Source organism: Xyrauchen texanus, chromosome 12 (assembly GCF_025860055.1).
Source record: "Xyrauchen texanus isolate HMW12.3.18 chromosome 12, RBS_HiC_50CHRs, whole genome shotgun sequence".
Taxonomy (NCBI): Eukaryota; Metazoa; Chordata; class Actinopteri; order Cypriniformes; family Catostomidae; genus Xyrauchen; species Xyrauchen texanus.
This window is the reverse complement of record NC_068287.1, coordinates 43061137-43075458: the sequence shown is the minus strand read 5'-3', so window position 1 is coordinate 43075458 and position 14322 is coordinate 43061137. Positions and strand designations below refer to the sequence as shown.

Sequence of the window (14322 nt, the reverse complement as noted above, 5' to 3'; positions counted from 1 at the left end):
TGAGGCCAGGGGAGTGAATTTTACACACTGCACGGCTACCTACCACCTGGCTACCATTACACTCATCCCCCTAATCCTCAGTCCCATCCGGGTCACGGCACCACTGTAATCGGTCTGCCTACCAGCTGGCTACCGTTACACATGTTCTCTTGCAGAATATCAAGTTTGTGGATGCAAAGACTTTAGAAGAGCTGCTTGAGTACGTAGCATCCCTTCATGAGCTGGCGACAGAGACCGTGGCGCCTCCATCTCTGATTATCGTAGATGGCCTGGAGCGATATTTACAGAGGCCAAGAAGTGGACCCCTACAGGATGACCTGAGCCCTGCGGCCCATGTGGCAGCCCTCCTGCATGACACGGCTTCTTTTCTAACACAGATCCTGCAGAATAGGGGTCTGTGCAGGATCATGGTCTCGTTTCAGTCTAAATGTTAAGACAGACGGGACAATGAAGCACAGACATCTGATCTCATCTCCATACTGGACCGCTACCTGCAGGCAAGGTGCACCTTAGAGGAGGTGAGAGGTGTGGAGGGGTGGTGAGTAATGAGTAGCAGGTGTATCTGTCAGCTACATATCCTCAGCTGGACCAGCACGGTGAAGGCTGTAGCAATCACGGATAACAGTGGCATTTGGTGGTGTACTCGGGTGTCCATTTGGGACAACGGGACAACAGCAAACTGGAAACCGAGGGATGTAGAGATGGTTAAGGACTGGGTGAACCTAAACTAAGAAAATCCCAGGTATAATTTCTAATGTATTTCTCAGTTTGACATTCATTCTTTGGCATAGTGTTTCCTTTGGCAGCATCTTTTTTTTTTTGACAAATTACTATTTTTGTTAGTTGTATAAGCATATTTCCATAATTCAGGCATGATGACAGTATTTACGTTGTAAGAAATACAATTTAATGTTTAAAACATTACAGATTTGTAAAGTATGATATACAAGAGGATGTGCAGACCAGCTAGCAGATGTTCTTACCGACATCTTCAACATCTCTCTGAGCAGCGCCGTTGTTCCAACGTGCTTCAAGGCCACCACCATCATCCCCATGCCAAAGAAGTCTTCAGTGCCCTGCCTCAATGACTACCGTCCCGTCGCACTTACACCCATCATCATGAAGTGCTTCGAGAGGCTCGTCATGAGGCAGATTAAGACCCAGCTGCCCCCTCACTAGACCCACTGCAGTTTGCGTGATCGTTCAAACCGTTCAACGGACGATGCCATCACCACAACCCTCCATCTGGCCCTCACCCACCTAGACAATAAGGACTCATACGTTCGAATGCTGTTCATAGATTTCAGCTCAGCATTCAACACAATCATTCCCCAGCACCTGATTGGAAAGCTGAACCTGCTGGGCCTGGACACCTCCCTCTGCAACTGGATCCTGGACTTCCTGACTGGGAGACCTCAGTCAGTCCGGATCGGGAACAGCATCTCCACCACCACCACACTGAGCACTGGGGCCCCCAGGGCTGTGTGCTCAGTCCACTGCTGTTCACTCTGCTGACTCACGACTGTGCAGCAATGCACAGCTCAAATCACATCATCAAGTTCGCCGATGACACGACCGTGGTGGGTCTCATCAGCAAGAACAACGAGTCAGCATACAGAGAGGAGGTGCAGCGGCTGACGAACTGGTGTAGAGCCAACAACCTGTCCCTGAATGTCGACAAAACAAAAGAGATGGTTGTTGACTTTAGGAGAGCACAAGGTGAACACACTCCGCTGAACATCGACGGCTCCTCTGTGGAGATCGTCAAAAGCACCAAATTCCTTGGCGTTCACTTGGCGGAGAACCTCACCTGGTCCCTCAACACCAGCTCTATCACCAAGAAAGCCCAGCAGCGTCTCTACTTTCTTCGAAGGCTGAGAAAAGCACATCTCCCAACCCCCATCCTCACTACATTCTATAGAGGGACTATTGAGAGCATCCTGAGCAGCTGCATCACTGCCTGGTTTGGGACTTGCACCGTTTCGGACCGCAAAGCCCTGCAGAGGATAGTGAGGACAGCTGAGAAGATCATTGGGGTCTCTCTTCCCTCCATCAAAGACATTTACAAAAACACTGTATCCGCAAAGCAACCAGCATTGTGGACGACCCCACACACCCCTCACACAAACTCTTTACCCTCCTCCCGTCTTGGCAAGAGGTACCGAAGCATTCGGGCCCTCACGGCCAGACTGTGTAGCAGCTTCTTCCCCAAGCCATCAGACTCCTCAATACTCAGAGACTGGTTTGACACACACGTGTCCTGAGTTGCACTTTAATTACTGTCACTTTATAACTGTCTGCTACCTCAATAACTGCTATGTGCATAGAACATTATCTCATAGTATGTTATGTTTACATTTTTAGAAACTGTCATCTTTTTGCACTACTGAGTACTGGTCGGTGCTGCACTGTCTATTGTCCTGTTCATTGTCAGTAATCTGTTGTACTGTCCTGCACATGTTTGCACGTGCACTTTATATAGGTATATATAGGTAGTTTATATAGGTATTTTATTTCGTTGTGTAGTCTCATGTGGTCCTATGTTGGTCCTTTGTTGTTTTTATGTAGCACCATGGTCCTGGAGGAACGTTGTCTCGTTTTGCTGTGTACTGTACTAACTGTATATGGTTGAAACGACAATAAAAACCACTTGACTTGACTTGACAAATGTCAGCATTTCATCACACATCTGTATGGTTGCAGGCAGATACATAGTACACAATCTGTATTGTAGACAGGATAGAATAAGGTGCCATATTTGCTATTTCTTAATATTAATTCAAAAAGCTGCATTTCAGTCTAACATTTAAATGCCTGAAAAAAGTTCAATAGTCTGAAATGTTTAAATAAATATTAAAACAACAGAGCTGGTACTCAATAGTACTTTTAGGTATATCTTTTTTTTACAATGCAAGTTTTCCATTGCAAATTTCTTACTAGCTTCTTTTAAGTCATATTTGGAGCATTTTGACAAATATACATACAATTTGTTTCCTTAGTACCAGTAACATACTGGTGGGAAAAGACCCTTTGAAAAAGTGCCACACGTTTTTCTTTATATTACAAATGAATAGTCGGCTAAGCACTCAATGTAAAATGATTAACATGCATTTAGACAAAGAAAAGAATATAGTGCAACAATATTGAAAAACTGTAAGACTGAAATTAAATTGTTTTGATTAAAAAAATACATCTAGAATAATATTAGGAGTTTTATAGATACAAAAAGAAAGGATTTGACCTACAAAAATAAAATATATAATAATGTACATTACAATCTGTGTGTCATAAACAACAGTTTCATTGTTAAAGGAATATTCCGGGTTCAATACAATTTGTGGCATAATGTTGATTACCACAAAAATGAATTTCGACTCGTCCCTCCTTTTCTGTAAAAAAACCAAAACAAATATCGAAGTTACAGTGGGACACTTACAATGGAAGTCAATGGGGCCAATTTCTGAAGGGCTTAAAAGGCAGAAACATGAAGCTTATAATTTTATAAAAGCACTTACATACATTTTTCTGTCAAAACTTGTGTATTAATTGAAAATAAAAGTTGTGATAAAGTTGTTTAAATCATATTTTTTTTTTACAGTCGTTTTGGGGTTTGTTGACATTACATCGTCATGGTGATGAAGTTGCAAAATTGGCTTTAACTTTACACAGAGTGTAAACAAGGTTAGTAAGTGATTTTATCACAGTAACATCATGTTATCACACATATGTTTATGTCTTGTGGCAATACCTTTGAAACCGTGAGTATTTTAATGTTTACTGATTGGCCCCCATTTACTTCCATTGTAAGTGCCTCACTGAAACCCAGATTTTTGCTTTTTAATTCCTTTGATATTTGATAAAATGATATTACCAATTCAAAGGGGTTTCATTTTTAGGTGACATTTTCAAAATGTAGATTCAACATGGTTGATTCATTCATATGAATTGGGTACTACAGAAAACACTCGTCTTTTAAAGAAAAATCCTTTAAATACTTTACAAACAAATTGCTTATTAGTTCATTAAGGCTGTTACCCTGCATCAACTTATATTTTGTGATAATATGTATTAGGCTTAAGTAAATATATCAAGATAAAAAAAACAGAGTATCAAAAAGTAGGAATAATGTTTCGCCTATACATGTAGAATTTCAGTGGCGTGTTTGCCTTAAGCCACCATTAATTTCTGACCCTGTTAGAAGAAAACTGTTGACAAACCAAACTGCAATAATAAGATACACACTGATTGTGCATGTTTCTATACAGTAATTTGAGTGTATTGCAAACCTATATGTGACCATTAGGCTCTGAGAAATGGACTGTTCCATACCAATTACAAATGCATTCCCAGAATGCACCAGCAGTTTCACATTCTGCACCCAAGCATAGAAAGTAGGAATGAAAATGGATTTTATACTTCATACAACTCAAATAATTGTTGTTTAGATTGACTCTTGACCCTCTAACCTCTGACCTAATTTTTCATAAAAAAAATATGCATCAAGATGAACCCCCAAAACTGATAAAAAATTAAAAAAAAAACAATTATTTACATTAAAACAGCTATGTACATATATATATATATATATATATTCATAAACTGGTACTTGGCAGTATTACATGATACGCTTTACAATATTGTTTTATGATCAGCTGCCATATTAAAGCTTTTAAGTTAGATGTAACACTTTAGGCCACTAATCTGTTTTCATTTTCAGCTTCCTTGCATCATAATTTTCCAAAGTATGTAGTTTTGGAGAGCGTTTTCGAAACCCTGTTTTCAGTGGAGGAAAATATAATCCTAGTGTGGATGAGAGCAGTGGTGTAGTAGTGTTTGAAGAGGTGGGCATACTGTGAATTTATGAAAGATGCTTGTGCATCAGACTTTGGAAATGTCCTTGCACACACGCATACAGAGTAGATTGATAAAGTTAGGCATCAAAAGACAACTCATTGTTCTATACGTATCATCACTCAAGTGGGCGAATGCAAAATCCTAAGAAAGATTGGTGTGCATACGGCATATGCCATAGACTACACTACTGGATGAGAGGTAAACAGCTAATTTAATGCGTCTTCAAATAAAAACATACAGATCCATTTTTAAGTTTGAAATCTCCTTTGTCAGTATGTGACGGAGAGCCTGTGAGTCGTTTTTTAGAATGGGGAGGTGAGGGTTAATTTAATTTAAACAATGGTTTGGTCCAATTAGAAATGGCGGGAAAATACTGTACTAAAGCCAGCCACCACTAGACGGAGAAAGACAAAGATGGACGGCGAGTGTTTGGAGCACATGGACAAGGTTGTTAACTCTGCTCTAGTCTTGAGTAGCCAGCGTAGTGTAGTCTAGGGCATTTACCGTATGCCCACCTTTCTTTCTTAGGATTTTGCATATGCCCTACTGAAATAATGGATAATACATATGGCCGCCAGAACAAGGAGTAGTGTTTTCACCCAGAACTTTTCCAATCTTTCATAAATTCACAGTATGCCCACCTGTTCAGACACTACTGCAACACCACTGAGCCAGACCCATGACTGTGGTAAAGATCTGGGGTCTATAGCTGCATCAGTTGGCCAAGAACCGCCCATTAAGATAGGAAAAGCCATCTAACTGACATGTAAAGTGTCAGTTAGATGGCTTTTCAGTTAGATAGTGGAGTGGTGGTGGCGTAGTGGCTAAAGCACAGGGCTGTTAATCAGAAGGTTGTTGGTTCGAACCCCACGGCCACCACCATTGTGTCCTTGAGCAAGGCACTTAACTCCAGGTTGTTCCGGGGGGATTGTCCCTGTAATAACTGCACTGTAAGTCACTTTGGATAAAAGCGTCTGCAAAATGCATAAATGTAAATGTAAAGCGACTGTGGCAGGGTGGAGGGTGGGGCTGGGTGGTGATTCTACACATCTGGTCCCTTATCAGCCTAATCAAGCCTGTCTTTTGTTTAAGTTTCTCATTAAACTATTATTTATATTGTCAAGCCTGATCTGGCCTCCTTGCTAATTTATACTTTACACTGAAATTAGAGACAGGTGTTAGACATAATTTAGCTCAGGCTTGACCACGCCCCCGCTGCCACAGCGACCAATAACAGTCGGTTTTGTCATTGCAGGGTGTTTAGGGGTGGGGTTATCAGAGATATATCATACCATAATAAAAGACCAACACAGAGGGAAAATGATCGATATAATGGTGCGCTAATCTCCGTGAGTGATTGCAGAGAAAACACTGGAGAAAATGTGAATGTGTAAAAAACATGTAAAGAGTCTATCTACCACACAGAAAGCCTCATTACAGAGAATTTCACGGACATAACCAAGTAAACAAAGCAGAAACTGCAGCTCTGCTTGTGGATATCCACATCACTTTCTGCTACGTGCCTCAAACTAAACAAATTATACAGTACTGCGCAAAAGATGTTGCATAGTGAGGATTTCTTCAAAAAATAAAAATAACATTTGGGAGTATAAAATGTTTATTATAATGTGGTATAATAACCATCTTAAGACAAATGTTTTTGTTAAACAAGACTTTTGCACAGCACTGTATATTTAAAAGATTTGATGTCACTAGCCTGGCAAACTTGGGCAATAAATTCAATGCAGAACCTTGTGAACACACTCGGCTTCCAGCCATACTGATAAAACATCCTGTGTGCATCTACTCATGGAAGTTCCATCAAACAGCCAATCAGATTTGCACTGATTAATCGAGAAAGCGTTTTCCAGTATTGTGTGCTATAAGCATCAAGCGTTTAATGCACGGACTGTGTACATGACATTTGAGACTAGAGCTGCTCGAGTGCGAAGGAAACTCCGGCCTCCATTGTTTAGGGATGGGAGTGGCTGCGCCAGCATCAGACATATGTCTAGCTTTTAGACCGTTTTTATTTGCTCTTAAACACAGTTTTTATTTTGCACCTCCTACAAAACAAACATCTTTTTTTTTAAACGCATTCTTTCAATCCAGTGTGATTCTCTTTGTGACTGCCTTGATCTCTATCACAATGTGGTAATGGAGAACGTTTTCAAAATGCTCAATTTTCGGTGGAGAGAAATGTCATTCTAATATGGATGAGAGGCGTAAAAAATGTAGCAAAATGAACGCATTTACAAACTACAACGTGCTAATTAAATGTTTGAAACCTCCGCTTTTAAGTTTCCCAATGTCATCGTTTTGCCTAGTATGCATTTATGGAGAGCATTTTCAAATGAGAGGCGTAAACGTAGAAAAATCAATGCGTTTTCAAACAGAAACAGATTAGTATTGACACAGCCTTAGTATTACTGTGAAAACAACAGAATTAGCTTATTTTATCTGATTGAAGAAGCTTTGTCTGGTGAAAGATCCTAGTGTTGTATGTTCCTTAAACGCTGTGTCTCAAACAGAAATCTGCAAGATCCTGATCTTGATTTGGGGATCCTTGTGATTCACTGCTCTGTCAATCTCTCGTACACCATAAAAGGTTTTATTACACATATCATTTATCCATTTTTTCCTAAAAATCTTCAAATCAGTATCCAGATTCAATGCGATGACCGGAGAGTGGCCATTTGTGGCCAAAAATATCATTTTTGTATTCATTGGTATAAATCGCCCGTTTCCCAAGATCTGCTATCCTGTTCGAGCTCATCGGGCTGTAATCCATAGACACTCCTGAGTCTGCTACGGCCATGTAGGTGTAGCCCGGCCCTTTGGGCGGCCACGTGTGGTTTGGATACTCAAAGCTAGATTGTGACGACAGTCTGCCCGAGCCAGAGCTCTGTTGGAGGGATCCGAGATCAGAATGTGAGGCACTAAAAGAAGACTTTCCTGTATTGGAGAAGAGAGTCTGCAGGGGTAATGACTCCTCGAAGATATTATCCACCTGACCTTCATCTTCTCCTCGGGCACACTGGGAGTTGTGATTTAGAGTAACGTAGGTGTCGTGTGACTCCAGTAACACTGGCTGGGAGAGAGATTCTGGGTTTTCTTGAAGGGCCCTCAACTGTTCCATAAGCCAATGGGCATGAGGAGGCTCTCGCCATCTGTCTGTTAAACCAGAGTCTGTTGCCTCTCTTTCCATTTTCTCCTCTTCTTCCTCCATTGCTTTCCTGTCTTGTCTTGGGGAAGTTGTGTGGCTGGACAGTGGTGTGGCTAGAGAAACCTCTGAGAGAACTTCTAGAGGCGATGGAAGCTCTTCAGGGAATACATGGACCGGTCTTCCCCACATACTGCCATTATTTTGACTCATCCATTCCTGTGGGCAGAGAAAATATTATAGTTCATTACTGAATGTCTAGAATTGGTACTGATGTCTTTTTATCAGAGAAAGTTTCAATTTACATTTACATTTTGTACATTTATGCATTTGGCAGATGCTTTTATCCAAAGTGACTTACAGAGCACATATTACAGGGACAATCCCTGGAGTTAAGTGCCTTACTCAAGGACACATTGGTGGTGGCTGTCGGAATCGAACAGCGACCTTCTGATTTACACTTATGTGCTTTAGTCCACTACACCACCACCAATTTAAATGAGCTTTTTCAACCCATGGAGACAGGGCTGGACAAGGGAGGACATTCACAAACATTGTCCCTGACAATGACTTGTCCAATAAATGGGTACACTTTTTGCAGCAAACTTTCATTTGTGGCCTTAGTAACAAAAAGAAATGCATTAGGGGGTAGGCCACAGTATAGCCTTCTAGTTGGGCCTAGGTGAATGGGAGGATGCCCACCCATAAAAACTTTGTCCCAGGCCCTAGGAATTAAAAAATGGCCCTGTCTATTAGTTTAGTTTAGTTTAATGGTTATACATAAATGATGCAGTGACTTTCAACCAGAAAAAAAATATTAAATTACCTTAAAATCCCCTTTGTAGACAGTGAAGAGTCCTGGAAACTTATGGTCTGGTGTGGGAATGTCAGGCCACAGTTTCTTTAGAAGAAACCTGTAATGTTAAACAGAACCTGTTCAGTATACACTTGCTCATATAATATCTGTACAGACAGTGCAGACAATACTAGCGAACAAAGCTTTCTTTAAATTACTCAGTTGAATCTTTTCTCAAAGCTTTGGTAGATCACCCAACTGTAAGGGATGACTTTGTCCTTATTTTCAGCTTTACTCTTAAACAATGTTGGAATAATTAATTTGGAATAATTAATATTATGAATGGTTTACATTGGCAACATTCATATGAGTGATGTTCTTAACAATATTTACAATAATATTGGAACAATAAACACATTTTGATGCAATCTTTATAACCTAATAGTGAAAATACTGTGATAAACGGCTATTTTAATGCAAAATTTAAGGTAAAATGCTTTATGGGGACATCGGAGAAAGCTACTGAGTGATGACTCAGTTGTGAATCTTTTTTTGAACCGATTTCATAAAATGACCCATCCAGGGAATGGGAGTGTTGACTTCCCAACACTATGACAATTCATGACAATACAGTCTGTGAATTTATTGTTTAAAATATATGTTTGAAAACCTACTTGTGGTGGGACAGCATCACGGTCAGAGACAGTAATGAGATAATCAAACCAATGAACAGAACCAATAATATGATCAGAGGATCCATGTCTGTTAGATAAGGACAAACCGAAAGAGGCCAGTCAATACACACTAAAAGCATCCATCCATCCTATTCAAACAACATCACATTTACAAACTTCTGGGTGAGGCTTTGTCTCAAAATAAGCTCAAAGAGATACTATAATTGAACAATTTAAGTTCCCACAATATTCTCATAAAGCGTTCAAATGCAGTTTACCAGTTGGTGGTGTGCTTCCAAATACTGGTTCAGTCCAAGCACTCCAGAAGCCTTTATAGGAGACACCGTCGGGCTTGACACGGACCCACACCTTGTATCGGGTTCCCCCCTGCAACCCTCTCAAGACCAGCATCGTGTTGGCCTTTATCACCTCCACCTTCAAAAGACATTACACTTCTGGTGAGCTTTAACATCAAGAAAGCTCATTTCAAATGCATCAGCCCATTCAAACAGAATTAACTTATGACTAACCAGGTGCTAGACACAAGTTGCAATGTATATTAAACATTATGAAATCTGAAGAAAGAGCACTTACCTTGCCCATGTGACTTCCCTCCACTGCATATCTGACCTCATATATCATACTGTCATCCATATATTTGAGAGGTGGAGGCAGCCAGCTCACGTTTAACTGCCCTTCCTTCCTTGAGCTCACAACTGTGAGATTTCTGGGAGGATCTAGAAATACTGTAAGCAGAGAGACATTGTAAGGCAATATGGCAACAAAAGATCAGCAACAATATGGCAATATGGCATGTGTTGCTGAGGATTCATCATCTTCAATGGTCGGTCATCATTGCATAACGCTTTAATAAACTTACAGACATTCTCCACATTGAGGCTGCGATTGTAGAGCATCCGGCCATCACGTAAAATCTGCACGTCAAGGGCCGTGAAGAACAAAATTTGGGGCAGTTTGCAGAACAAGATGGTTCTGTTAATGGCTAGTAAAGACAACGATGAAATGGCACACGTCCTTTTTTTCTTACTCCTGAAGACATGAAAACCACAAATTACACTTAAGCCAATATAGAGTACCTGACTATTTAATAATCCGTCTGTTATTCAATCTATATCGAAATAGCATCTATCTTGGGGTGCCAAATCCTGCTCCTATGGGCCACTAATCAAACACACCTGAACATGTTAATCAAGGTCTCCAAGATTACATTAAAATTACAGGCAGGTGTGTCTAAAGCAGTGGTTCCCAACCCTGTTCCTGGAGACCCCCCCAACACTGCACATTTTGTATATCTCCTTTTCTGACACACACAATTCAGGTCTTGGAGTCTCCAGGAACAGGGTTGGGAACCACTGGTCTAAAGAAAGAAAAAAGCGAGTAAGCGAGTTAAAAATAGTTATGAAGAAATTTTGAAAGAAGGACAGACAGAAAGAAAAAACAGAGAGAAAGAAAAAAAGGAAAAAGATAGATAGATAGATAGATAGATAGATAGATAGATAGATAGATAGATAGATAGATAGATAGATAGATAGAAATAAAGAAAAAGACAGACAGAAAAAAGAAAGAAAGAAAGAAAGAAAGAAAAAGACAGACAGACAGACAGACAGACAGAAAGAAAGAAAAAGACAGACAGACAGACAGAAAGAAAAATGGACAGACCGAAAGAAAAGAACAGACAGACAGAGAGACAGAAAGAAAACCACAGACAGAGAGACAGAAAGAAATGGACAGACAGACAGACAGACAGACAGAAAGAAAGAAAAGGACAGACAGAAAGAAAGAAAGAAAAATGGACAGACCGAAAGAAAAGAACAGACAGACAGAGAGACAGAAAGAAAGAAAAGGACAGACAGACAGAAAGAAAGGACAGACAGAAAGAAAGAAAGAAAGAAAGAAAGAAAAAGGACAGACAGAAAGAAAAGAACAGACAGACAGAGAGACAGAAAGAAAAGGACAGACAGACAGACAGACAGAAAGAAAGAAAAGGACAGACAGAAAGAAAGAAAGAAAGAAAAAAGGACAGACAGAAAGAAAAGAACAGACAGACAGAGAGACAGAAAGAAAAGGACAGACAGACAGACAGACAGAAAGAAAGAAAAGGACAGACAGAAAGAAAGAAAGAAAGAAAGAAAAAAGGACAGACAGAAAGAAAAGGACAGACAGAAAGAAAGAAAGAAAGAAAGATGAATTTTGAATCTGGTATGTTGAACCTGAAATGTGACACAAGACACCGATGACACACTTCTTATCTAAATAATCGTTGACATGGTTTATTACGTTTCTCAAAGCACAAATAATCCTTCAGTCACTTACTCATATGAATACTCAAACGTGTACTGCTCATGTGAACCATTCCTCTCCTTCTCCTCTTCCCAGAAGCATGTGAGGTCCTTCCTTCCCTCCACAAAACATTTCACATCTTCTGTGTCATCTTGTAGTAACTGGGCCACTGAAGATTTATGTTCATTTAAAAAAACAAACCAAAAAAAACAGCAAAATTCAATGTTACGTTTCATAATAGCAAAATGAAGACGCATAATTGACTAGAGACCAGTTAACATTAAAAAACGTTCAAAGAGAATCTCTGCTGTAAAACACATCTCGATACATTTGAGCAGAAACATTACATTTATATAAAGTCATTTACAAAGTGTTTGGGCATATATTTATATATTTATCTAACCCATTGACACTTGGTTAGGAAAAAAACATTCATTAATATGTTTTTAAAATGTTTACAATAATCAAACAATTCGAGGACAGTTCAATGCAGACAGAGAACCAGACAAAAAATAAAACAATTTGTTTCTTACCTTTACTTTCAAAACGTTGTCCTCCTATAGTGATGAGAGCAAAGCACAGCATGAAAACAGCTTTCAATTCCACTCTTCTCATTTTTTGCAATTATCAATGCAGTGCTGCTTTGAATAACTGATGTGAAAAAACAAATCCTCCTTATCCCGCGGACTCTTCATGTAGATTGTTTTCAGTTCAGCAAAGAGAAACCGGTATATTTTATCTGTTAAGCTCACAGTGTGTTAGGACAGCATGTTTACTCTTTTACTACTAGAAGGTGGAGCGGCAAAAAGTGTTGTTTATTGGGCGGAGCTAATGAGTACATGCTGTTATTACTGTTTAAAGTGTTTAAGCTGTTTAAGATTACATACTATCCAACCTAAACACTTGTGTCTGCAAATATACTGTACGACAAACACATTTAATAATCTATAAAGTTCTTAGGCATTTGATGCAAGTTCAATATGTGACAGTCACATAGGTGCAAGTGTTTTTAAGACTGAAAACTGTTTTCTTTCAACAGTAACCAGTTCTTTTTATCAAAGCCTGACACTCTTGTTTTTGTGCGCTCAACCTGTGTTATCAGCGCAGCTCTAAGCTTCTCTTACGCACAGATAAGCTCAAGTATTGCGCCTCGATCCAGTCTGCCAGCAGCTCACTGTCCATTATCGCTATAGCACGTCTTTACCGTTACTACACCCCGGGACACATTGTTTAGATGGCAAATGTGACACTAGATTAGGACGACAGGTGGTCTTAAACATGCAAAGCTCTTGTCCGTATGACTGGGGATCTGTTTAAAAGGATAGTTCACCCAAAAATGGTTTATTCCACACCTCTGTGACTATCTTTCTTCAAATGGTGACTGAGCCTGTCAGTTCCTTCATATCTGCATAACATCTTTTGAGTTTGACAGACGAAAGTGAGAAACATGGGTTTGGAACAACATGAGGGTGAATAAATGATGGCAGAATTGTCATTTTTGTGTGAAGTATCACTTTAAATTTGTTTGGAACTTCTGTTTAAACTAATTCTAAATTCTAAAAGTGCTTAAGTGGTCATCGGCTACAGATATGAGAGAGTTGCTAGTTCCATTTACTACTGTATATTGACAAAAACATGTGACATTAGGGTACATGTGTATCTCAGGTCTATGGTGCATGCATTTCCCTGGTTTCCTTTAACTCTGGAGGTTGTGGGTTACTGGTGGGTAACAGGAAAATGACAAGAAGGAAGCCCCTTTGTCGAAGTTTTCTGGGTACGTAGATAAAAGCAGAGGTCTTGGCATGTAGTTGTAAATTACAGATGCTATCAGAACTTAAGCTAGTGCAGAAAATGACTTTTTTGTCTTAGCACAATTGGCCTTCAGGTTACTCAGACTTCTATTCACGTTTTATGTTATGCTGATTTGAATGAACCCTTTTGAATGGGTATAAACCTTTTCTAGTTATATTTTCTAGGACATGAAATATACCTAAAACTGTAGACTATTTAGGACATGAGCTCTTTTTATTTTCTAAATCTGACGAAATTCATCCAGTGGACGATAAAATGATTCAAAATCCTATTGACATAGTATATTACATAGTATAGTATAGTAACAGGGCACCAGACTAAAAAAATGACTTTGGAGCCATAAACTGAAATAAGTCGTTTTAGTTGCCAAATCACAGAATTGCAAGAAACAAGATAGAAAGCAAAAGGATTTTATTGATAGGCTATATACACTGATGTGCCAAAACATTATGACCACCTGCCTAATTTGCTGTTAGAGTAAATTTTTGTTTTGGACTATTCTGACATTTTGCTGGACAATATTAGTTGGAGGCACAGCTATGTTGTTTAAGTGCACTATGAGATGCAAGTGAAGGAAGCGGGCCGGCTCACTGGTCAAGCTCCAACAGCATGGCTTTTGAACAGCGCTGCAGAGTATTCATCTAGCAAATCTCTGCTCTCTTCCTAACAAAATGCATTGCAGAGTTAACACGGAAAACGAGAGGTGGTGGAACATGCTTTTA

General features: G+C 39.6%; 1 protein-coding gene across 1 annotated transcript; it reads right to left on the bottom strand.

The window, feature by feature from the left end:
- Window positions 1–2610: 2610 nt before the first annotated feature.
- epor (erythropoietin receptor) lies at window positions 2611–12511 on the bottom strand. The gene is made up of 8 exons (XM_052139474.1): window positions 12322–12511; window positions 11822–11957; window positions 10368–10537; window positions 10082–10233; window positions 9766–9922; window positions 9488–9575; window positions 8844–8931; window positions 2611–8236 (listed from the first exon to the last, which is right to left on the bottom strand). The coding sequence occupies exons 1-8, from the start codon at window positions 12401–12403 to the stop codon at window positions 7511–7513; spliced, it is 1599 nt and encodes a 532-aa protein (XP_051995434.1). The 5' UTR covers window positions 12404–12511; the 3' UTR covers window positions 2611–7510.
- Window positions 12512–14322: the final 1811 nt, after the last annotated feature.

What these genes read in the sequence shown, in the direction of transcription:
- epor (XM_052139474.1), bottom strand. Translation starts at nt 12,403, where the DNA reads ATGAGAAGAGTGGAATTGAAAGCTGTTTTCATGCTGTGCTTTGCTCTC. An exon ending in CCTCAATGTGGAGAATGTCT is followed by an intron (nt 10,234 to 10,367) that starts GTAAGTTTATTA and finishes CTCTGCTTACAG; the next exon opens with TATTTCTAGATCCTCCCAGA. An exon ending in TGGAAGCACACCACCAACTG is followed by an intron (nt 9,576 to 9,765) that starts GTAAACTGCATT and finishes CTTATCTAACAG; the next exon opens with ACATGGATCCTCTGATCATA.